Source organism: Rhinatrema bivittatum, chromosome 19 (assembly GCF_901001135.1).
Source record: "Rhinatrema bivittatum chromosome 19, aRhiBiv1.1, whole genome shotgun sequence".
Taxonomy (NCBI): Eukaryota; Metazoa; Chordata; class Amphibia; order Gymnophiona; family Rhinatrematidae; genus Rhinatrema; species Rhinatrema bivittatum.
In genome coordinates, this window is record NC_042633.1 from 19,517,359 (window position 1) to 19,541,807 (window position 24,449).

The following is a 24,449-nucleotide window of genomic DNA, read 5'->3' on the forward strand; positions in this document are numbered from 1 at the left end:
TTACCTCTGTCTGAACTCCTGGAAGATGATGCGGTTGGGGAAACCTTGGCGACAGATCCGGATGCCCTCCAGGACGCCATTACAGCGCAACTGGTCCAGGACCAAGTGTGGCTCCAGTTTCCCGGCCTACAAGGCAAAACACACGGCATTCAAGCAGATGGTGGGATCCTAGGATGCGCGATGATCACCCAGAGATGGGGAAATGGGGGGAGGGAAGGGGCAATGGTGTGGCAATTGGCGGGAGACAGCCAAGTTGTTGTCCAGAAATCCCACCCTGACTGAGGATGGTATTGCTGCTGGGCACGGCCATTTTGTCTCAGCTCATGGGTCCTGCTGACCAACAAATGGGTGAAGCAGGAGGGCATTGCCAAGGCACTCACTTTTTTCTCATGATTGGGGATGATGCAGCGGACAAAGTTAGGGTTGGTGTTCCTCAAGGTTGACATCAGCTTGGACAGAGACTCCTTGTACAGCTGCCCAACCGTCCGGAACATTCCTTTCTTCGTCTTGTATGAGGAGCCAAAGGACATGTCGGCCATGGCGCTCACCTGGTCCAGGCCCACGATGCGATCCACTGCAAGGAGGGAAGGGAGCAGGTCATGGGGATGGCCAAAAATTGCCCTCACCTCCACCCCAACCAATTACTATCCATGTATTTCCAGGAAACGTCTGGGTTAAAAACCACCCCACACCCAGTGCGCTTACACCTATTCCCTCCAGCGCCTTCTGTAGGGAGAAGCTTCAGTCCTCCACCTCTGGTCACCATCACAATCTCTCAATAGACGACGACGGTTTTCTCACATCTCATTCCCTCCTCCCCTGCGATTATCTCACAAGGAATTGCCAAGGCCCAAAAGAGCCAGGGGCCATTTCCTTGATACTCTTCCATGTTTCTGAGAAACCATCCAGTTCTCACCACACCCTCTGAGATAAGAACACCAACAGGCCCAATGTGGCTTCCATACTGAAGCACTTGGGTATTTTTTGCAGTTTTCTTCTGATCCTTGGAACTGCTCCCTACGGTATCTGGAGCCTTCATTCACAACTACCTGGGGGTTCGCCCTCTTATGGTCTTTAAAAGGCCCTTCTGTCTTGCCTGGCCATCACAGCCCCTTCACAAGGGACCACAGCTCCCTCTGGCTCCACATCTGTTTGCTTCCAATGGATGTCGCTGTTGAGCGACGGCTGGGAATGCCCTCTTCCCCACCACCCCCACCCATCAAGCAAGGCAGCTTTTGAAGAACTGGCGATGGTGAAGGAGGCATGGACGAAGCGAAACACAGCAGCGAATGGGACAGACAAGAGAGCATGAAGATGTCAAAACACATCTCGGCCATGAAGAGGGAGAAAGAGGCACAGGAACAGCAAAGGACAGTGGGTGCGAGCCAGCTGTGGCCTGACAATCTACAAAGCAGAGAATGGGGAACGCTAAGCGGACAGAGGGAGAAGCCACATACTTTCACCTGGACCCTGGGGCAGCACGGCGTAGGTGTCATAGAAATATACCTTCTGAATATTCTGGATCTCTGGAGAAAGAAGGAGGAGGAGACGGAGGGAGGAAGGGAGCATGAAGCCCAAGAGAGAGGGAGAGTCGTGGAACAAGAGCCAGAGGAATGAAGAGTTAGAGATTAGTTTTGAGATATTGTCCAGAAGAGAGAGTGTTAAGTAGGTGGAAAGTGTTTGGGGAGAGGGGGACAAGGAAGAAGATGGAGAAAGATGGAAAGAGGCCAGAAGGAAGGAGAAGATAGAAAACACCCAACCAGTTAGTAACACAAACATACAGACAACATGACAGGATAAGACTGGACAAAAAAAGAGAAGACGCCCAGAACCAAGCATTCACTCAAAGTCATCAACGGAAACCCACACTGGCTCTCGGAAAATGAGTCCTTGTAGGTTGTGATACTTGTTCTAGAAACACCCCAAGAATTGCATGAAGGTACTGTACATGACCTTTTGTGACCACACCTGGCTGCATCTAGAGAAGGGACCTGTGGGCGGGTCTCAGAAGTTCATGCGCCAACATCATCCTTGGGTTGGGTTCATGGAAAGGGTTCAAAGGCTGCAAAGAGTTCAGTAAGATCACCTGAGGCAAGGGGATGGGGGAGTCTCATATCGGGGAAGCATTTGCAGTGCCTAAGCATCCTGGGATTTGTAGTTTTACTTCTCTCCCTCACCCCATCATGAGGCGGCGACAGGAGAACTAAGGAGTGATGTAGCCTGTCCCTGGGGGCTTGCTTTCAACTTACAAGTCTGTGCACAAAGACGGAAAAGAAAAATCCCATACAGAGCTCAACAGACCCCCGGGGATTGGGGTGATGGGCTGAAAGAGGAGATCCATGGCTTCCAAGAGGACTGGAGGCTGATAGCCTGACGTGGCCCTTAATTGACTGCTTTAAATCAGGGTTGCCTCCACTCTTGTGAATATTCATGAGGTCAGCATGTGTTGAGGCTAGACCCAGTCAGAAGCAGGCTCTCCCCTTGGGCAGCCTCTGTGTGGGAGTGGGAGGTGGGCTGGGGAAAGGTTTCCGGGCCTAGCTCCTCACCGTCTTTCCACAACTCAGCAGTGAACTTGTCAGTACTCTGGTGCAGCAGGGTGGCCACGTTGTCGTTCAGCGGGTCCATGTTCTTCATCAGCCACTCGTCGGCCTTGTAATCCACCTGGGTGAAACGAATGGGCGTCGAGAATGCGTCAAGCACCAAAAGGCAAAGGATCCATTCATGAAAACTCTCAGACTTCTTTCTCTTACTGCCATAAGCTCCCTAAGCAAACCCCCTCCTCCATCACAAACATCCATTCTTAGCTTTGATTTTTTTTTATTTTTCCCTTTAACCCAAGGGTTTCCAGGATGCACCATTGCTCTGGTTTTGCCCCAGGGGCATGTGTGGGATTATAGGGGGCCTTGTGCTTTTCTTAAGTACATCAGGAGTACAAGCCACAGCCTGCAAGGGAACATAAAACCAGAACCAGACAACCAGGTCCTATAGAAGGAGGCCAGTTAATAAGCCTACTCTGGCTCTGTTTCTGTTCCTTCCTCTCTCATCTCCTAAAACTGCTCTCCCTCCCTCACACACAGCTCTTGCCTGGACCTTGCTTCCTTTTTCTTCACATTCCCTCCCTCCCATCACATCTCCCATTCTCCCTCCTCCTCTCTCCCTGTCCTCCCACCCCCTGTCTGTCACTCACCTTGCCAGCGTAGTGCATGATGCAGAAATCCGCCTTGTCCCGCAGCTGCCGGGGCTTCTGGAACTTGGGGTGCGTCCCCTGCTCCTGAGCCACCTTCTCCACGAAGCTTTTGTCGGTGGCTTTGGGAAACCAGCACTCTTCGTCCAGCAGAGCCAGGACCCCAGGAGGATTTGCCTGAGGCACAAAACACAAGAGGAGAATGTGGGACAGAGACAGAATGGCTCTAAATTAACAAAAAAAAATAAAATCTAAACCTACATAAGAACATGCCGGGCTGGGTCAGACCAAGGGTCCATCAAGCCCAGCGTCCTGTTTCCAACAGTGGCCAATCCAGGCCACAAGAACCTGGCAAGTACCCAAAAACTAAGTCTATTCCATGTTACCATTGCTAATGGAAGTGGCTATTCTCTAAGTGAACTTAATAGCAGGTAATGGACTTCTCCTCCAAGAACTTATCCAATCCTTTTTTAAACCCAGCTGTACTAACTGCACTAACCACATCCTCTGGCAACAAATTCCAGAGTTTAATTGTGCGTTGAGTGAAAAAGAACTTTCTCCGATTAGTTTTAAATGTGCCCCATGCTAACTTCATGGAGTGTCCCCTAGTCTTTCTACTATCCGAAAGAGTAAATAACCAATTCACATCTACCCGTTCTAGACCTCTCATGATTTTAAACACCTCTATCATATCCCCCCTCAGCTGTCTCTTCTCCAAGCTGAAAAGTCCTAACCTCTTCAGCCTTTCCTCATAGGGGAGCTGTTCCATTCCCCTTATCATTTTGGTCGCCCTTCTCTGTACCTTCTCTATCGCAATTATATCTTTTTTGAGATGCGGCGACCAGAATTGTACACAGTATTCAAGGTGCGGTCTCACCATGGAGTGATACAGAGGCATTATGACATTTTCCATTTTATTCACCATTCCCTTTCTAATAATTCCCAACATTCTGTTTGCTTTTTTGACTGCTGCAGCACACTGAACCGACGATTTCAATGTGTTATCCACTATGAAGCCTAGATCTCTTTCTTGGGTTGTAGCACCTAATATGGAACCCAACATTGTGTAACTATAGCATGGGTTATTTTTCCCTGAAGACCCCTCCATCTCTTTTTATGGTTCTAGATGCCAGCCCCATCTTTCTCTTGATTCTACTTGACCCCCCCGATGTCTTTTTCAACCTCGTCTTCTATGATTCTAGACTTTTTCTTGAGCTCGCTTGCAGTCCTATTTTCCCTGAGTCTAGGTGACCCCCTTGAGGTCCCGTCCTGCCTCCATCCTTCTTATGCTTCCATTCTGGGAGACCTTGAGGTCCCTTTTCATGGTTGGGCGATTCCACAGGCCCCCGCCTTCCCCAGCTCACCGGCCTCTCAATCAGGTCAATGCAGGGCTGCAGGTCCAGGCCAAAGTCGATGAAGTTCCACTCGATGCCCTCGCGCTGGTACTCCTCCTGCTCCAAGATGAACATGGTGTGGTTGAAGAGCTGCTGCAGCTTCTCGTTGGTGTAGTTAATGCACAGCTGCTCGAACGAGTTCAGCTGTGGGCAGAAGGGAAAAGAAGAGGACGAGAGAGGGGAAAAAAAATAAGGAGGGAGAAAAAGTGGAAAGAGAGCAAGGCAACGAGAGAGAAGAGCAAGCGAGGAAAGAGGGAGCAAGACAAGAGAACAGAGTAAAAAAGGAAAAGAGCGAGCAAGGTAAGAACAGAGCAAGAAAGGAAGAGAGAGAGAGAGAGAGAAAGTGGAAATAGCAAGCAAGGAAAAGGAGGGAGAGAAAGTGTAAAGAGAGCAAGACAAGAGAACGAGAGAAAAGAGCAAGCGAGGAAAGAGGGAGCAAGACAAGAGAACAGAGTAAAAAAGGAAAAGAGCGAGCAAGGTAAGAGAATGCGAGAAAAGTGAGAAAAAGTGGAAATAGCGAGTGAGGCAAGATGGAATCAAAAGGAAAGTTGAGGAGAAAGAGAGAGAGAGAAGAAAAACAAAATAAAAATCTAAGGTTTCCAAAGCTGCATTCTTCCATCACCTCCTGCTGGTTAATGTATTCCATTGCTGGTCTTGTGGCCCATTTTGGCCTTCATGGCTACGTACACCAAACCAGTGACCACACCCAGAGAGACACCCCTTGTTGGCAGGAGGCGGCGTCACACCTTCTGGGACTATTCCCAGCCTCCTTCTGGCCTCCTACCTCGAAGATCTCGAAGCCAGCGATGTCCAGGATGCCGATGAAGGAGGCGCCCTGCCGCTTGGTCCTGTCCAGGGCCCTGTTAATGCGATGCACCAGCCAGCGGAAGAGGCGCTCATACAGCGCCTTTGCCAGGGCCTCCACCGCAAAGTCTGCCTGCAAGGGAAAGAGAAGGGGATGAGAACTTGGTGTCAGTGAACCAAAAAAAGTGTTGGATCCAAGATAAGGCATGAGCAAGGGGTCATTAGGACACCATAAGCCTAGAGCACAGCCCTGCAGCAGTTTAGGATACAACCCCTAAGCCTACCCTGAGCAGTACAGAGCTGTGAATGCCCCATCCCCACCCTGGCTCCCAAATCTATTTCTGTTCCTGTGTGACTTTCACTTGACTTCCTTGTATTCAACCCTCGCCAGCTTCTCTTGTTGCCAAGACAGCAAACCCTGTCTCTTTCGCCTTCACCATCTTTCTTTATGCCTCACTCCCTAGCTTTTTGGATTGGTAGGGCCTAGTGTGTGTGAGGGAGAGGGGGGGAGAGAGTGAGTGTGTGTGTGAGGGAGAGGGGGGGAGAGAGTGAGTGTGGGAAAGGGGGGAAGAGAGTGAGAGTGTGTGTGTGTGAGGGAGAGGGGGGGAGAGAGTGAGTGTGTGTGTGAGGGAGAGGGGGAGAGAGAGTGAGTGTGGGAAAGGGGGGAAGAGAGTGAGAGTGTGTGTGTGTGAGGGAGAGGGGGGAGAGAGAGTGAGTGTGTGTGAGGGAGAGGGGGGAGAGAGAGTGAGTGTGTGTGAGGGAGAGGGGGGAAGAGAGCGTGTGTGTGTGTGTGTGAGGGAGAGGGGGGAGAAAGAGAGTGAGTGTGTGTGAGGGAGAGGGGGGAGAGAGTGAGTGTGTGTGTGCGTGTGAGGGAGAGGGGGGAGAGAGTGAGTGTGTGTGTGCGTGTGAGGGAGAGGGGGGAGAGAGTGAGTGTGTGTGTGCGTGTCAAGAGAGGTCACTCAATTCCTGGTGCCCCTCCCTCATCCTCACCTGCTCCTTGGTCTGTGCCTTTTGCACGTAGTCCCTCCCCACTTTGATCCTTGGCATGAGGATGGCACGAGAGAACTCGGTGACGTTCAAGCCCAGCAGATGGCAGAGCTTCTGGGCAGCTGCAGAGGATAAAAAGAGAGAATGCCCCCAAATATAAGTTGTTACCCTGGCAAGAAGCTGGGAAGAGGTTCAATGGTAGTGATGGTGTGGGGGGGGGTGGGGGGCGCCACATCTCCCATCTCCCCCATGCCCACCAGCTTTGGAACATCTCGGCAACAGCGAGAAGCCCAGAGTATGCCAGGAGCTTTGGAACAAACAGTGGGAAGAAGCCCAGACTTCAATGTGCAAGATGCTTCCAGAATGGACATCAACGGGAGCAGCACCGGGAACATTAACTGGCTCCGGACCAGAGACCTCCCCCCTCCCTCCCCCACCTACCTGTGTTATCCGGCATGGAAGCCTGGTCCGTGTTCCTCTCCTTTCGAAAGACGATGTTCCCGAACTGAAGGACGGCCGACACCATTCGCAGCATGCCTGGGGAGGCGGAGATGGAAAGGTGTTACTTGGAGAATCTGAACGATCACTGGGGACAACCTGGGGGTGAGGGGGACTCAGTCTCCTGGAGAACTTATCCCAGCAGAGCAAAAAGCCCATGGTTTCAATGACAACCATCGACCCACAGAACTTCTGTTTTGGATGTGCTTCCTCCATCATCAAGTAGGCCTCCCCTAGTCGATGAACGAGATGAACCTGGCGCAGAGACCGAGCAGCCGTACGGACCCCCCCGAGAAACTCGCATCCTCGCCTGGGCTGCAATAACTTTGTTCACAGGAGCGCTTGAGATTTCGAGGCCCCTGGATGCCCAGAGGGGCACCCTCGGAAACCCGGGAGCGCACCGTCGCCCTCGAAGCCTTTCGTCAGCCCGGCGCAGCTCCCCCCCCCCCCGTTCATTGCCAAACACCAATCAGGTTTCCCTACCCATGGCATCCAAACCCCGCCCCCTGGGGCCCATGACAGAATCTACGCCGGCCCCCGTCTCCAGCTGGGACTCACACATAATCTCGTCGTGGGAGAAGCCCATGATGTTCATGGATTCCAGAGTCTCTTGGAAGATCTCCCGGTCTTGCTGCCCTGGGATGGGGAGGTATTTGTTGGACAGGAAGCGGTACTGGTCAAAGGACTCCAGGAGCAGATCGGCTGGAAGGCAAAACACAAGCCAAGGCTGTCACTGAGTGTCCCCTCCCTCACAGCCAGTTCAGTGTCAACAAGGACCGGCAGAGGAGAGAGGAGGATTGCGAGCTTAGTGCTGGAGAGGATGGAGGCGGCAGTGGGAAGGGCAGGAAGAATAGGAGGCACAAGGTGAGGAGAAAACAGTGTTGAGCTGGGAGAGGAAGAGGAGTTTGAGCTTGGAGAAAGTGGTGGAAGGGAAGAAGAGGATCAGGTTGGGGCAGGGAGAGTGTGAGGGAGTCTATAGAAAACTCCCTCAGACCACCTTAAAGGACCGGGCCCAGCTGTCTCACCCGGTCCTCCTTAAGCTTCAGACATGCAGGGAATCCTGGGTGAAGGGAGGAGCCCCTCTCCAAACTAAGAACTCAGGGCCAGGAAGCTGTCAAAGAAGCCCAGGGGAGCAGGCATACCTGTTGTGTGTAAGGCCTGTGCATTACCGGAAGCTGAGCTGTGCTGTTAGGAGTTGACTTTTTCACTGTAAATAAAGTGCACCCAAGGAACAGCCAGAGTCTGTCTTCCCTTTCCCTGTAAGTACCACAGATCAGACCAGACTCCTGGGTTTTGCCTCCCTGCCAGCAGATGGAGACAGAGAACGTTTTACTGACACTGATACATAGCCCAGTGCGCCACCTGCAGTCCTTCAGTATTTCTGTCTCCAGCAGATGGTAGAGGTGCAAAACCTGCAGTCTATGTCCAGTAAAGTTTATTTAAAAAAAAAAAAAAGAAAGAAAAGTTTCTCAGTGCTCCTTTCTTTTAGTCGGCTGTGGGGCTATGTGTCTCGAGAAGAGTTGCAAACGGCTTCTCTTTACTCTGTTTCTCGGGCACCTGACTGTAATTGCGGCCCCGGTACCCTGACATCATGCCGTGCGGTGATGCGCGTGCAAGACTTTCCCAGGGCGATCTTTGTTTCCGCTGCCTCTCCGGAGGTGGGGGCAGCGCGGGAACGGTCACAATCTGCATTGGAGAAGTAGGTGAGCCTGGGAGACTCGCTGGAGTGTTGGTGGAGGTAGGGGACCCCTTCCCGTTCAGCGCGGGAATGGCGGCCATTTTGTCCTCCGCGACTGCTTTGTGGGGAGAGGGGGATTTCCCTCCTCCACTATCCCCAGCTAATAGGAACTCTGAGGGAGTCCAGAAGGCTCAGGGGTTGCAGTCACTGACAACAAGCCTGGGGGAGGCTTCAGATGATTCCTCTATTTTTTCTTCGGACTCTGTCCTATTGCTTCACAGGGCTTATATGGCCAAAAAGGCCACGGGGCGGCACAAGGGCAAGCAAGGAGAGTCAGTAGGTCCACAGCCGAGGAAGGGGTCCAGGCCCTCTCGAGCGGCGGGGACTATGAGGGTTCGGCGAGTCCTGCAGAAACCCATACCAGCGAGTGAGGTGGATAACTGCTCTGAGGTTTCAGCGGATGGTGATCCACAGGCTCAAGATCCCCAGGACGCAGATCAGGCTCTGGTGGACTGGGACCTTGGAGGCCTTAGGGAATGCCCTGGCTGTGGAAGGGGATGATCCGAAGGTGGTTCCGCTGTTCCACAGAGAGAGGAGTGGAGTCCCCTGATTCCCCAGGATTTGGAGGAATTTGGAATAAAGACTTTGCGAGAGGAGTCAGATCATGAAGAGGTAGGCCCAGTCATGGATGGCCTACAGGATCCAGCAAAAGCTTTTCCTTTCCATAAGTCGGTCAAAAAGTTAGTTTTTAGGGAGTGGGATACTCCCGAGACTGGCTTGAAAGTTAGCAGAGCAATGGACAAATTATATCCTGAAGACACACTTGAGCTCCTGAAGATCCCGAAGGCGGATGCCTCGGTTTTGGCGGTCACGAAGGAAACGACAACTCCGGTGGCAGGTACTGCTGCTCTAAAAGACCTTCAGGGTAGGTGTCTGCCCTCTGCATTCGGGCTGCAGTGTGCAGCAGTTGCAGGTGGACAAGTCCATGTCCGACTTAGAAGCAAGCAGGCAGAGCGGCTGGAGGCTGTGGTGGTCTATGGAGCTGATGCGTTATATGACCTCATTAGGACTTCTTCCTGAACGATGTCGGCAGTATCAGCCAGGAGACTCCTCTGGTTGAGGAACTGCTCAGCGGATGTGTTATCCAAGCCTCAGTTGCCGTTTGAGGGAAGCTGCTCTTTGGTCAGGACTTGGAGAAGTTGATTAAACACCTGAGGGACAATAAGGGTCAGAAGCTGCCTGAGGATAAAACGAAAGGGAAAGGATCTTTTCCTTCGCGCTCTTGTTTCAGAGGCAATAAGCGTTTTCATCCTAGCAGGGCTGCAAGTGGTGTCCAGAGACAGTCCTTGGGGAGGCAAGCGTCCTGGAACCAGTCCTTTCGTGGGCGACGGCGGAACAGAGATGGCTCTAGCCAGGGCGGTGGTGCAGCCAAATCAACCCAATGAAGTGAGGCCGGTCCACTCCTTGGTTCCAGCTATAGGAGGTCGGTTGACTTTTATGAGGAGTGGACCAAGGTCATGTTGGACCCGTGGGTTTTAAACGTGATAAGGCAAGGTTACACTTTAGAATTTGCTCATCTGCTAAAGAGACTCATTCATGGTCTCCCCATGCGCTTACGAGGGAAAAAGGCTGGTGGTTCAGCAAACCGTCAGTCGTCTTCAGATGCTCAGGGCCATTGTTCCGGTCCCCCTGGAGGAAAGGCCGCTATTCCATTTATTTCATCGTCCCAAGAGGGAACATTCCACCCAGTTATTGACTTGAAGGTTAAAGGGCTCTCAAACCGATGTGAAGGCTTGTCCGATGTGTCGGTATATAAAAACCTAATAAACTAAACTAAACTAAAGTGCCTCATTTTCAGATGGAGGCCTTGCATTCTGTGATAGTGGCGGTGCACAAGGGGGAGTTTCTAGCATCCCTGGATCTAACTGAGGCGTATATGCATACAGGAATAGGGCCCGATCAAAGATTTCTAAGATTCATGGTCCTGGGAAGGCATTTTTCAGTTTTGTGCCCTCCTGTCTGGTCTGGTGACAGCTCCCAGGACTTTCAGCAAAGTGATGGTCATGGTGACAGCGGGCCTCTGAAGGGAAGGCTTCTTGGTGCACCCCTATCTGGACAACTGGCTGATTTGGGCAAAGTCAGAGGTCCTTTGCCGTCAGGATTTGGGCTTCCAGCGCCTGAGATTTCTGGAGCGGATAGTCAATCTGCCCAAGAGCCATCTTTCCCCTACACAGAACTTGGAATTTCTGGGAGCGCGTTTCGATACAAGGGTGGGGAAGGTTTTTCTCACCAAAAAGCGCATTTCAAAATTGCAGGCGCAAGTTGGCGGGATTGTTGGAGAAGCAGGTGCCCAGGGTCTGGGATTACTTGTAGGTTCTCGGTTCCACAGCTTCCACCTCGGAGCTGGTTCCTTGGGTGTTTGGCTCATATGCAGACCCTGCAGTTGGCGCTCCTGTCCCGTTGGAATCCGTTGTCGGAGAGGTTTCAGCTCTCACTACCACTTACGCAGTTAGCTAGGTCCAGTCTCTCGCGATGGCTTGGTCGGCACCAGTTGAGGCGGGCGAGTGGACTTGGAAGTGCCGGACTGGATGTTGTTACCACCAATGCCAGTCTCTCTGGGCGGGGAGCGGTGTGTCAGTATCAGTCTGTCCAAGCTCAGTGGTCTGCGGAGGAGGCATTGTGGTCCATCAACCAACTGGAGACTAGAGTGGTGCAGCTGGCACTGTGGGCTTTTTCTACCTCGGTTGCGGGGGAAGCCAGTAAGGATCTTGTCAGACAATGCGACGACGGTGGCTTACATCAGCCGACAGGGTGGCACCAAGAGTCAGGCGGTGGAAGCCTAGGACCTAATCAGCTGGGCAAAACAACATCTGGCAATGTTAGTGGCCTCTCACAATCGCCGGCATGGAAAACGTACAAGCAGATTTTCTCAGTCGGCAACAGCCGGATCCCGGAGAACGGGAGCTGGCAGAGGAAGCAATGCGGCTTATCAGTCGCAGATGGGGCAGGCCACACATGGATCTAATGACAACTTACAGAAATGCCAAGGCCCCATGGTTCTTCAGTCGAAGAATGGAATGAGGAGCAGAAGGGGGGGGTCGATGCCTCTTCTGTATGTGTTCCCGCCGTGGCCGCTGGTGGGCAAAATCTCGCGGCGGACAGAGATCCATCCGGGCGACGTGATTCCGGTAGCGCAAGAGTGGCAGAGGCGGCTGTGGTTTGTGATCTGATCAACCTAGCGGTGGATGCTCGTGCATCTGTCAAAGCTTCTGCATCAAGGCCCCATATTTTCGGACCAGGCAGATCGCTTCTGTCTCATGGCTTGGCTTTTGAGAGGCAGCGCTTAAGGGAGAAAGGATATTCCGAGGACGTTATTTCTACTCTGTTGCAAGCTAGAAAGGCTTCCACCTGCTTGGCGGATGTGAGGGTCTGCAGAGTTTTTGAGGCTTGGTGCGCAGAGCAGGGGGGGCAGATCCTAACCGATCGTCCGTGTCACATATTCTGTCCTTTCTGCAAAGAGGGTTGGTGAAAGGTTTGACCTTTATCTCTCTCAGAGTTCAGGTGGCGGTGTTAGGCTCTCTTCGTGCGTTTTCTCCGGGGGGGGGGGGGGGGGGAACGGGACATTTGCCCCCTCCGGTTCAGAAGCTGTGCCTCTCCTGAAGCCTTAACTTGGTCCTTAAAGGCATGTGAAGGGCTACTAAAAAAAGATCTCACTTTGAAGGTGGTTTGCTTGGTGGCGAAGCCTTATGTAGAGATCCTTTTTTGAATTTCGGACTCGAGGGGGTGGGGTCTCCTTGTGGATAGTTCTTGCCTCTCTACCGAAGGTGGTATTGTCGTTCCACTTAAGTCAGACAGTGGAGCTCCCGGGCTTTCCCAAAAATGTGGAAGCTACGGTGCCTCAAGCGAAAGAAAGCGTTGAGGCTTTTGGATGTCAAGCGTGCACTGTTGCGGTATCTTAAGGTCACTTAACAGCTTCCGGTTGTCAGGTCACCTTTGTGTGCTGTGGAGTGGTACAAAGAAGGCTCACAAGGCGTCAAACGCCACGACTGCGCGGTGGTTAAAGCAAGCCATTGGCGCCACGTATATCTGTCAGGGTCATCCAGTCCCAGAGGGCTTGAGGACTCATTCTAGGCGGCCACGAGAAAGTCACTACACACTTTCGCTGGGCATTATTGTTTGGCTGTCCAGGCCCCTGAGGCCATGGGTTTTGGTAAGTGGGTGCTTTGAGCGGGACTCTGTCCCACCCAGGTTAGGGAAGTTTTGGTACATCCCAGGAGTCTGGACTGATCCGGGTACGTACAGGGAAAGAAAAATGGGTTCTTACCTGATAATTTTCGTTCCTGTAGCACCACAGATCAGTCCAGACTCCTGCGTTTTGCCTCCCTGCCAGCAGATGGAGACAGAGAAAGCTTTGCTGAGACTGGCATATAACCTGGTGTGTGCCACCTGCAGTCCCGCAGTATTGACCTGTATTTCTCGGTCTGTGGTACTACAGGAATGAAAATCAGCAGGTAATTATTACTGTCATTCATCTACGCTAGGAAATCTGAAGACTGACACAGGTTTTTCTTAGTCCTGCATATTTTTAGTGTGGACAAGGTTACTTGTTAACTTTTTCCTCTTCCTTCTACTTGTTCGGGGGGGGGGGGGTGTGTGTGGTTATTTCCTTATTGGTATTGACATGGTTGGGTACTTATCAATACTGAGGGACTGCAGGTGGCACCTCAGGTTATGTGGCAGTGAAACTTTCTCTGTCTCCAGAGAAGGGAGGCATAACCCAGCAGTCTGGACTGCTCTGTGGCCCTACAGGAACAACAATTAGCAGGTAAGAACCCATTTTCCTGTTTCCAAGCCACTACCGCTCAAAATTACCCCAGAGAGGAAGCGGTGGGAGGGAAGAGGAGGATAAGACTGGGGGAGAAGTCAGTGGGAGGGAAGAGGAGGGGGGTAGAGGGATGTACTTTTGACGTGTTCTCCAGATCCCGCCAGCAGCTGGTAGAAGACGTGGAAGGTCCTCTCGTCTTTCGCCTGACGGATAGCCCGAGACTTCTCCAGGAGATCTGAGCCAGCAGGTCAAGGAGGAGGCACCGCAAACGGGACCTGGAAGCCCCATATAAACCCAGCCCTCTCCTGTCCAGCTCCAGGTATCCCTCGCCGCCCCACAGCAATCTCCCCGGCCCGGCCATCCTCGACCCTTCACCCCCACACGGAGCCAGGTGAATTGCTCCTGCCATGTTCTCGTGTGGTGAGGGGCCAGGGAGGACGCGCCTTCTCTCCAGGTCCCCCCCCAGAAAGCTCTTCTCGCCACATCCTCGGGCCTCACCTTCGTACAAGCCCTGGGTTTGTGCCCCCGCTCCACCCCACCCAATTACATCTGTGCCATCATCTTCCCAGACGTGCTGCAGGTAAACTCCAGGACGGGAGCTGCTGTGTCCACCCCTGGGGGAAGGGGAGAGCAATTTCTTGTGATGCTCCCAACTGGCCACCTCCCCTCTCCTCCCCGAGATGGGAGAAGGAAGCCCCTCACACCCAAACATCCACAGTCTCCCCCACCCCCCCTTCCAAACAAGATGCACAAACACAGCAGGATACAGGTTTCGATGTTCGCTCCAACAATGTAGCCCGCCGCATCGAAATTAATCCGGATAAATTTTCCCTACAGACAGAAGGCGAGAGTAGGTGGGGGGGGGGGGAGGGTGGCCGAGAGTTAACATTCATTTCTACCAGGCAAACAAAATCCCTCGAGCTGAAAAAAAAAATAAGAAGGGAGCCCAAGCACCCACCTCCCTCTGGCCGGGAAACGCCAGGCTCGCGCCAGACGAGACTGCAGCGCCCTCAGACGGCGGCAGACAAGGCTCCCCAAAGACGCGCACTGAGACCGTAACACAGAGGGGATGTACTTCTACGAAAGCCCCTCCCCCCCTTTAGAACCCTTAAAACCTCGGGGAGGAAGCAGATGACGCGCGCCCGTTGGCTGCGCTGTTGGGGTAGGTAGGGGTGGCGGCCGCTCACTTTGTGACTTTCGAGCGTGCTGAAGGTCAGGCATCTTATTCCTCTCAAGCCCGCCTCTGGAAACTTCTACACGAAAAAGCCGATCAGGGCCCAAGCGCAATGGGGGACCATGGACGCCCCCGGCGTGGCAGGCTCAGCGTCCACCAGAGGCATGGGCAACCTTGGGGTTAAAACTGGGGGGGTCAAGTCGTGCAACAAGACGAAGGCATCACTTACGAATCGGGAAGAGTTGTCATTCTTCACCGTCTTGGCGTTACCGAAGGCTTCCAAGATGGGGTTGGCCTGCAGCAGCTGATGCTCCAGTTCTCCCTGTCAACGGGAGGAACAAGTCAAGAACAGCAGAAAATAGGAGGACGAAGGAGAGGGAACCCAATTTTCCCGCCATCTAGACAACCCACGGAAGAGAAGCCAAGCATTTATCACATTCATGGGAGAAGCATAGAGCAAAACCATTTGCAGTCTCTCCCAGCAGGAGGCGCTGTAGGGAATGGTGCAGGAGCGCTGGGTGTGGGGGAGTCACAGCTCCTGCAGTCCCAGCCTCTCCCAGCAGGAGGCGCTGTAGGGAATGGTGCAGGAGCGCTGGGTGTGGGGGAGTCACAGCTCCTGCAGTCCCAGTCTCTCTCAGCAGGAGGTGCTGTAGGGAATGGTGCAGGAGCACTGGGTGTGGGGGAGTCACAGCTCCTGCAGTCCCAGCCTCTCCCAGCAGGAGGCGCTGTAGGGAATGGTGCAGGAGCGCTGGGTGTGGGGGGAGTCACAGCTCCTGCAGTCCCAGCCTCTCCCAGCAGGAGGTGCTGTAGGGAATGGTGCAGGAGCGCTGGGTGTGGGGGAGTCACAGCTCCTGCAGTCTCAGGCTCTCCCAGCAGGAGGTGCTGTAGGGAATGGTGCAGGAGCGCTGGGTGTGGGGAGTCACAGCTCCTGCAGTCCCAGCCTCTCCCAGCAGGAGGTGCTGTAGGGAATGGTGCAGGAGCGCTGGGTGTGGGGAGTCACAGCTCCTGCAGTCCCAGCCTCTCCCAGCAGGAGATGCTGTAGGGAATGGTGCAGGAGCACTGGGTGTGGGGGAGTCACAGCTCCTGCAGTCCCAGCCTCTCCCAGCAGGAGGTGCTGTAGGGAATGGTGCAGGAGCGCTGGGTGTGGGGGAGTCACAGCTCCTGCAGTCCCAGCCTCTCCCAGCAGGAGGCGCTGTAGGGAATGGTGCAGGAGCGCTGGGTGTGGGGGAGTCACAGCTCTTGCAGTCCCAGCCTCACCCAGCAGGAGGCGCTGTAGGGAATGGTGCAGGAGCGCTGGGTGTGGGGGAGTCACAGCTCCTGCAGTCTCAGGCTCTCCCAGCAGGAGGTGCTGTAGGGAATGGTGCAGGAGTGCAGAAGGTAGCTGCCACTTGTACAGACGTAATTAATATGAATTGACTAAATGCAGAAACATATACAAAACAAATTAATATAAAACAGATGAACAAAATTAATATAGCCATCTAGTTACTCACGTAAGAAGGAGAGGAGGACTGTGATGACATACGGCAAACAGCACAGCAGACACGCATGGAACGAAAAATGTTAGGATTTAAATGAAATTAAAATGGTAATGGACAAATGAAAACAAGGGGGGGGAGGTATGAATGACAATTTTAAAACAAAAGGGAAGGGAGATCCAGAAACATGAGGGGAGGATTCTCTGCCCTGGGGTAGATTCTGTTAGGTCCATACACTTCATACCAAGGTCAACCCCAAGAGACTAATCCAGTCCTGGGGTATTCCCTCCCCCAACCCCCCTTCCCCTTGCATGCAGGGAGAAGTAGTTCTGAGAATCTCCGATGAAAAAACGCAAGGGGGGGGGGGGGAACTTCATTTCCCTGCATGCAATGGGGCTCACTCAGGACTTTGCCGCCAGTTTTTGTTTTCAGTTCTTGTAAGGGAAATTCTCCAAAACTTCATAGCATAAACAATTTTTTTCAATCAGTGCCCCATTTTAGGTATAAGGATGGGGAGGAAGGTGAGACCTTTCTAGATATCTTGTTCGAAACAAATAAAAAGGAACTCTAAAAAGCCACAAGATGGGAGGGGGGGAAAGGAAGGCAGCCATCTTGCTTTTTCTCAATGGCTCCCAAGATGCACACACAGCAACTGTGGCCCTCGGTGACATTGTTTGCCGAATCATGGTGAGGACTGAGGCAGAATAGACAAACTTCATGCGTATCACGAGCAAACAATCTTTTCGCATCTGGGATCGAGGCGAAAGGGGCAGATTCCCTTGCGGGAATGTGTATCGTCACACTCAGGAGAAATGGGAGAATGATCAGACCCAACTGCTCGCCATGGTGGATGGAAAGAGACAGAGGGAAGGAGTGAGAAGCACGCAATGGCTCTTCACACCAACCCAGGGCGCACGTGCTAGAAAGTTCTAGAGCATTCAGCTATTGATCAGGTCTGACTAACACGGTCGATGACATAATCCCATTAGTGTGACTGGTGTCCCACTTGTCCTTGGAAAAGACTAATCTAAAAATCCACAAGACTGGGGAAATTACTTACCTGATAATTTTGATTTCCTTAGTGTAGACAGATGGACTCAGGACCAATGGGTTTACACTCCCCTGCCAGCAGATGGAGACAAAGTCCTATTTCAAAGCTGAAGGCACCCTACATACACCCCTGAGGTAACCTTCAGTATTTTCTTCAAATGCCACTGTGGGCATACTATCGACAAAGCTTGATTAAAAACGGATAACCGTAATTGTACTCCATAGGTGAATCCTTGGCAGCCATGGGCAGGATGCTGAGTCCAACTGTCCACACCAAGGAAAACAAAATCATCAAGTAGGTAATTTCTCCATTTCCTAACGTGTAGCCAGATGGGCTCAGGACCAAATGGGATGTACAAGAGCTACTCCCGAACATGGTGGGAGGCTGCCCGCGGTCTGGTTAACACCGCCCTTGCAAAGGCTGCTTCCTCCCAGGCCTGTAAGTCCAAGCGACAGAACCTGGAGAAGGTGTGAAAGGAGGACCACGGCAGAAATCGACAGGAGTCAGCAGTCTAACTTCCACCCATGAGACGTCTGAACCCTAGTGGAATGAGCTTTTAACCTGAAGGAGTAATGGCTTTCCTGCCGCCACATAGGTTCCTGTGACCACCTCCTTAATCCAGTGAGCCCACAAAGCTGGTTCGCCCTGCTTCCTTCCACCATGAAGGACAAACAGGTGGTCTGTCTTTCGAACCAGTTCTGAAACTTCCAGTTACCGCACCAGACATTCAAATGACAGAGGAGGTGATATTCTTCCGCATCCTTGTGCTTATCTAGGGATGGCAATGAAATGGACTGATTCAAATGAAACTCCGAGACTACCTTGGGTAAGAAGGATGGAACGGTACAAAGCTGCAACGCTCCTGGAGTCATCCTGAGGAACGGTTCCCGACACAACAATGCCTGCAGTTCAGAGATGCGACAGGCCGAGCATAGAGCCCCCAGGAACACCGTTTTCAAGGTTAATAAATGCAAGGAAAGACTGCACAGCGGCCGAAATGAGGGCCCTGCCAAAAACTCCAATACTACATTAAAATTCTACAAGAAAACCGGCCACCGTATGGGTGGCCAGAGGTGCTTCACCCCTTTCAGAAAACAGGCCACGTTCGGCTGAGCAGACAGGCGGGTTCCGTTCACTTCGCCCCTGAAACAAGAGACAGCTGCTACCTGGACCTTCAATTTATTTATTTATTTAGAAACTTTTATATACCGGTATTAGTGGGGACATCATACCGGTTCACATATTAACAAAAGGTTTAGAAGTACATTTCAACAAGGTAGGCGAACTGGGCAGGGGGTTAACCTAGGGCAGTAGGGAAAATAGATTAAACAACAAGAAATCAACAAGAGGTCATAACAAGAAGACAACAATGTACAATGTGATTAAATTCCTTAATATAAGGAATATATTAATATTAACTCCTTAATATATCAAGGAGTTAAGAGTCAAACCTTTATTCAAGCTGTCCTGCAAAAATCCCAGAATTAGTGGGATTTTGACTGCATGAGGGGGGGGGGGGGGGGGGGGGGGAGAAACACTGTGTTCCTCGCACCAGGCCTCAAATACTCTCCAGACACGCACACACGCTAGTGACGTAGAGAACTTCAAGCGTGGAGTAAGGTGGCAATTACTGCTGCAGAATGTCCTTGCTTCATCAGGAGAGCCCTCTCAAGGGCCAGACCGTAAGAGAGAATAGAGTCAGATCCTCGTGAAGGACTGGTCCCTGTGCGGTGGGAGGCACGGGGGGGTCTCCACCAGGAGTCTCCGCATGTTCGCATACCATGGACGTCTGGGCCAATCTGGATCCACTAATAGAACTAATCTCCTTGTGGTGCTCGATGCTGTGAATGACCCTGCCCAGCAGGAGCCACGGAGGGAAGCCGAATAGCAGCTCATCTTCCGGCTACACCTGAACGAGAGCTTCGATACCCAGGGACCACTGATCTCTTCTGCGACTGAAGAATCGGGGAACCTTCGCATTGTGAGATGCAGCCAGCAGGTCAATGGATGGGAGACCCCAGCAATCTACTATCAGTTGAAAGGCTTTGACTGATAATGCCCACTCTCCCTGCTTAGAAAGTCTGCTCTGACATTGTCTTTTCCTGCAATGTGGGAGGCTGAGCTCATCTGTAGATGTATTTTCGCCCATTACATAAGGAGATCTATCGCCTGCGACACTTGCTGGTTCTTGGTTCCACCCTAGCGGTTGATGTAGACTACCGTCGTTACGTTGTCCGACATTACATGGACCGTATGATCTTGGAGTCTGTGGCTGAATTGTAGACATGCCAATCTGACAGCCCGGGCTTCCAGGCGGTTGATATTCCAGAGGGCATCTTCCTCGGTCCAAGGTCCCTGGGCCATCAGCTCCTGACAGTGAGCTCCCCAGCCACAGAGGCTCGCATTTGTTGTGAGGACCAGCCAGTTTGGAGAGGACAGGGGTACACCCCTGCTCAGATGAGCTTCTGCAGCCACCACTGGAGCAGAGAGCATACTGCCATCGGTAAGTAGAGGCGAATCAAATAGTCTTGAGACTGTGGGTTCCAACATGACAGTAGTGAGCGCTGAAGTGGTTGCATGTGTGCCCTCGCCCACGGTACTACTTCCAGGGTTGTCGCCATCAAACCGAGAACTTGGAGATAGCTCCACACCATCAGGAGTATCGTGCTCATCAACTGATGCACTTGGGACATCAACTTCCTTATCCGCTTGGTCGGAAGGAAGACCTTGCCCTGCTTGATTTTTGAACCAGACTCCCAGATATTCCAAGGACTGAGGGGGCTTGAGGCTGCTTTTGTCCAGGTTTATGATACAACCGAGTTCCTGATGCAAGGAGGTCACCTTGTTGGTCACTCAGCAACTCTCTTCCATGGACTTGGCCCGGATCAACCAGCTATCCAAGTACAGGTGCACCAGGATGCCCTCTTTTCTCAATGCTGCTGCCTACAACCACCATAATCTTGGAAAATGTTCTAGGGGTGGTGGCTTGGACAAAGGGCAGTGCCCGGAACTGATAACGCGACCTAGTACCGCAAAGCATAGGAAATGGTGTTCTTGACGGATTGGAATATGTAGGTAGGCCTCGGATAGGTCCAAGGAGGTTAAGAACTCTCCCGATTGTAAGGCCGTTATCACGGAGCGTAGGTTTCTATGCAGAAATAATTCACTCGTAGATGTCCGTTGATGCTCTTGAGATCCAGGATGAGGCGAAAGGAACTTTCCTTCTTGGGTATGTTGAAATAGATGGAATAACCCCACGTATTTTCCTGGGGCGCAGGTACCGGGATTATAGCCCTCATTCTGAGAAGCCTTAAAAAAGTAGTCTTCACTGCCTGCTTCTTGTGCTGGGAGTGGCAAGGAGACATCATGAATATGTCCTGAGGAGTGCTGGGGAATTCCAGCGCATATCCCTCTTGTATGACCTCTAGTACCCATTTGTCCAAAGTGATCTTGACCTGGAAATTGCCTCAGGAATTCTCAACCTGGGCTCAATGTTTTCTCCAATTTAAATGTAGAATTTCTCCTTCCAAAAAGTACAGCAATCCCCATAGGGAGAGGTACATCCACCATCTGCTGGAGACGGAGAAATACTGAAGGGCTGAGGTCACTGCAGGGGTGTACGTAGGGTGCCGTCAGCTTTGAAATCTGACTCCGTCTCCATCTGCTGGCAGGGAAGCACAGCCCCATTGGTCCTGAGTCCATCTGGCTACACGCTAGGAAAAAGGGGAAACAGGAAGGCTGCCATCTTGCTTTTTTCATGGCTCCCAAGATGCATTGCAGCTGACCAGCAGGGGAGCCAATATTGCTGCCAAGTTCGGGATACACGAGATGGGTTTCCTGCGGCAATTGTGACTTCAAAACTACAAGCTAGGGGACAAACTGAAGGCTAGGCCAGGCCACAGAATTATTAGCAGACACCTCTTTCTCTGTAAATTTATATACACAGTATAAGTTTTTTATGTTTTTTAATTGTAAATTTATATATATATATATATATTGTTCTCTGTAAAGCTCGTTAGCTGCATTTTGTTTACTGTGAACCAATGAGATGTTCCCAACGTTCGTCGGTATATAAAAGAATATATATATATAAATAAATAAATATATATATATAATTTTTTTTTTTTTTTTTTTAATTTTAAAGGTAAAGAAAGGAGTGTCCATTTGTGAGGAGAGATTTTCATTTATTTTTAAACCGTGGAAAAGGTTTAATGGATACTTCTCAAATACTGCCTAGTGCCCTAGAGGTGGGGGGACCATGGGGTCCCCTGAATGTTGGTGGTGGCAGAGCAGAAGAGAAGTGAACTCGATACTGAAACATAAAATAAGGAATTTGAATTTAAAGAGACATAAAAAGGTGAACCACCACCACCCATGTACGGGGTGGGCCATGTGACTGAATTCTAAAGCATTGGCTCTCATCTGCCACCCAAGGGACGAACGTTTTATTATCCACATAAGAGGCGCTTCGTATTATTTTCTCTTCGTTCCTGGTGGCTGCTTTGAAAAGGAAAGGGGTGTGGGTAAGGGAAGGAAAGGAAAGGGATTTGGTTTCCTTTTGAAAAAAAAAAAAAAAAAAGTGTCTCGAGAGGAAGGGCCACGGAGCAACCAAATGAATTCAAGGCAGCAATGATGTCACTCAGCCCCAGCGCATGCACGAGCACCAAGGCACCCACTTGCCTGCTCTTTCAGACACTTGGGCGATTCCGGCTGGCAGTAACAAACAAAAAAAGCACACAAAGTAAGCCACGGTTAGTTAGGATTTGGGGGCTGGAACGGGCACAGAGGTCCTTAGCTGTGGGGAGGTGAGGGGTAAAGCCTGGGAGGGGCACAGAGGATCCTCGGCAGTGCTGTATTCATGCTTTATGTGTATCAGTGTGATGTCTGCATGAGGCTCTGATGGAGATCTGCTCTTCAGCTGTCTGTGCTGTATTCATGCTTTACGTGTATCAGTGTGACGCCTGCATGGGGCTCTGATGGAGATCTGCTCTTCAGCTGTCTGTGCTGTATTCATGCTTTATGAGTATCAGTGTGACGCCTGCATGGGGCTCTGATGAAGATCTGCTCTTCAGCTGTCTGTGCTGTATTCATGCTTTATGTGTATCAGTGTGATGTCTGCATGAGGCTCTGATGGAAATCTGCTCTTCAGCTGTCTGTGCTGTATTCATGCTTTACGTGTATCAGTGTGACACCTGCATGGGGCTCTGATGAGATCTGCTCTTCGGCTGTCTGTGCTGTATTCATGCTTTAGGTGTATCAGGGTGACACCTGCATGGGGCTCTGTTGGAGATCTGCTCTTCGGCTGTCTGTGCTGTATTCATGCTTTAGGTGTATCAGGGTGAGTGCTTCATCGGGTATAGTGGGAGAGGGGCTCTGACTAGCAGCACAGCAGCAGCACCTCCCCCCCTCCCATTGATTTAGTCTTATTTAAATGGGTGGAAGGCATTTAAATGGTGCTTTCAAAAACAGCAGCACCTCTGGTGAGGAACGGTTTAGATAGGGAAAGGGGAATCCTAATAAGTTTTCTCTGCTAGCGCTGTTAAAAACAAAACAAAAACCCAAACAGCAGCCCTGACTTAAGAGCAGCAAAAGGCTGCGCTGCACACCTGGAGAATCAAAATCGTAAAAACGTCACAGGAACAAGTCTGCGATCCTGTAAGGCCCCCCCCACTCCCAGCCACTCACCGGCGTGGCATGCTCCTTGCGCCCCTTGTGAGAGGATGCCACGTGGGCCAGGTACTGGATCACCTTCTTCGTGTTTTCCGTCTTCCCGGCTCCCGACTCGCCCCTGGAAAAAAAAAAAAAAAAAAAAAACGCAAAAAAAGCAGAGATCGGTTAGGGAACATCATTCATTTAAAAAAAAAAAAAAGGTGCCAGGTTTGGCCAGCGTCCACGCTGCCCCGGACATCAACAAGGTAAGGGTGCGTCGAACTTTCCAGCAGCCGCTCCCCAACCTCCTGCTTCAGCTCCCCAGAGCCGGATCGAATTAGACTGTGGAATGGCAAGGAGGGTGCAGGAGCGTCTTTCACCCTAGCTCCCCCCCACAGCAAACAGAAATCACATCCTGCCGGTACCTGTCAGGTCATCCTGTGGCCCCCATTCTAAACATGGCTGCCCCCCCCAGAGCCTCATTCCGCCCCTTCTCCACCCCCCACAATTGAAAAGGAAATTCTCTCGTTGATTCGGGGAGATCTCGCGGCTTGCCAAGTCCCCGGTGAAACTCGGCCGGCGGCGCCTGGCCGCCATCGCAAGCTCGTGTTCGAAGTGATCAGCGACGCTGCACTAAGTCGTATTAGGGAAGGTAAGAGGAAGACTGGGCACGTGCCAAGAACAACACCTTAGGGCCCCCGGGTTCAGCAACTTCAGTTTGCTAAGATTTGCTCCTGGCAAGGGGCCTCGTGACAGAGCAGGCCCTTCGCTGGTGGCTCTCACCAGACTACGCAAAGGTCCTCAGGATGGGCAGGGGCTGACAGAAGGGGGCGGGACGGTCTCCAGACAGCTCAAGCTGGGTAGAAACCGGCAGGACTCCCCCTGTACACTCAGGGAACCGTGGGGTCCCGCCGGGGAGCGTCCCCGCACATCCAGGGAGAAGCAGGGCAGGGGGCTTTATCGGACCGTTTCGTTGTCCTGTCAAAGAAGGGGACGAGCGCAGGACCTGCCGCTATCACATCGTACGTCCAGGTCTCAGATGCCAGCGAGCCGCCTCAGGTACTTACGTGCACAGGATGGACTGGTCCTCCCGATCTAAGGGAAGAACAGAAAAACACACAAAAAAACAGGAAATCAGAGCCATGCTAAATAGATGGTAGAAGGTCAGCTTTGAGAGGGATCAGAGCACCAGGTCCAGCGCCACTCCTTCCTGGAGCGGGCGGGGGACATCAACGGTGAAGGAAGGACATCATTCGAGCGCTAAGCCCCGGTTCTTTTCAAGGCCACCAACCGGCGTGAAATTACCGGCCCAAGAAGCCATAAAGGCGAGAAGCAGGCAGGGCCTGGCACGCCAGACGCCTCAAGCCTGCCCCCTCATGGAGCCATGGGGGATTAAAATAAACTTCTCCCAGCACATCAACAGCCCCCCCTCTCTCCACAGTCTCCCCCCAAAACTTCTCGAAGACCGTGTTGGTTACTCAGCCTCCAGGGCTGGACGCCTTGCTTTAATGCAGCTCAGGCTGGGCTTTGGGGGGGGGGGGGGGGGTCATTTTGGCAGCTGCACGAGGAGGCGACGGAGACGGACGGGCTTGAGGGCCGCGGTTTCGCTCTCCTCAACCTATAAAACCCAGAGCTGCCAAGCTGAGGGAGGACCCAGGCAACCTCAACAGCCAACAAAGTGCTTTCTCGGGCGGGGGGACAGAGGGGAAAACTAGAAACAACCACTG

The 24,449-nt window shown here is 52.0% G+C and overlaps 1 protein-coding gene across 1 annotated transcript in view; it reads right to left on the reverse strand.

The window, feature by feature from the left end:
- The window catches only part of LOC115080845 (myosin-10-like), an 89,247-nt gene that overhangs the window by 40,201 nt on the left and 24,597 nt on the right, over positions 1-24,449 (reverse strand). Inside the window, 15 exon segments of the mRNA XM_029585288.1 lie at positions 5-126; positions 381-574; positions 2,547-2,661; positions 3,188-3,361; positions 4,549-4,722; positions 5,363-5,515; positions 6,373-6,491; positions 6,811-6,906; positions 7,426-7,569; positions 13,507-13,605; positions 14,138-14,201; positions 14,774-14,866; positions 16,038-16,055; positions 22,759-22,861; positions 23,790-23,817. Of these exon segments, the coding sequence (XP_029441148.1) occupies positions 5-126; positions 381-574; positions 2,547-2,661; positions 3,188-3,361; positions 4,549-4,722; positions 5,363-5,515; positions 6,373-6,491; positions 6,811-6,906; positions 7,426-7,569; positions 13,507-13,605; positions 14,138-14,201; positions 14,774-14,866; positions 16,038-16,055; positions 22,759-22,861; positions 23,790-23,817 (1,696 nt within the window).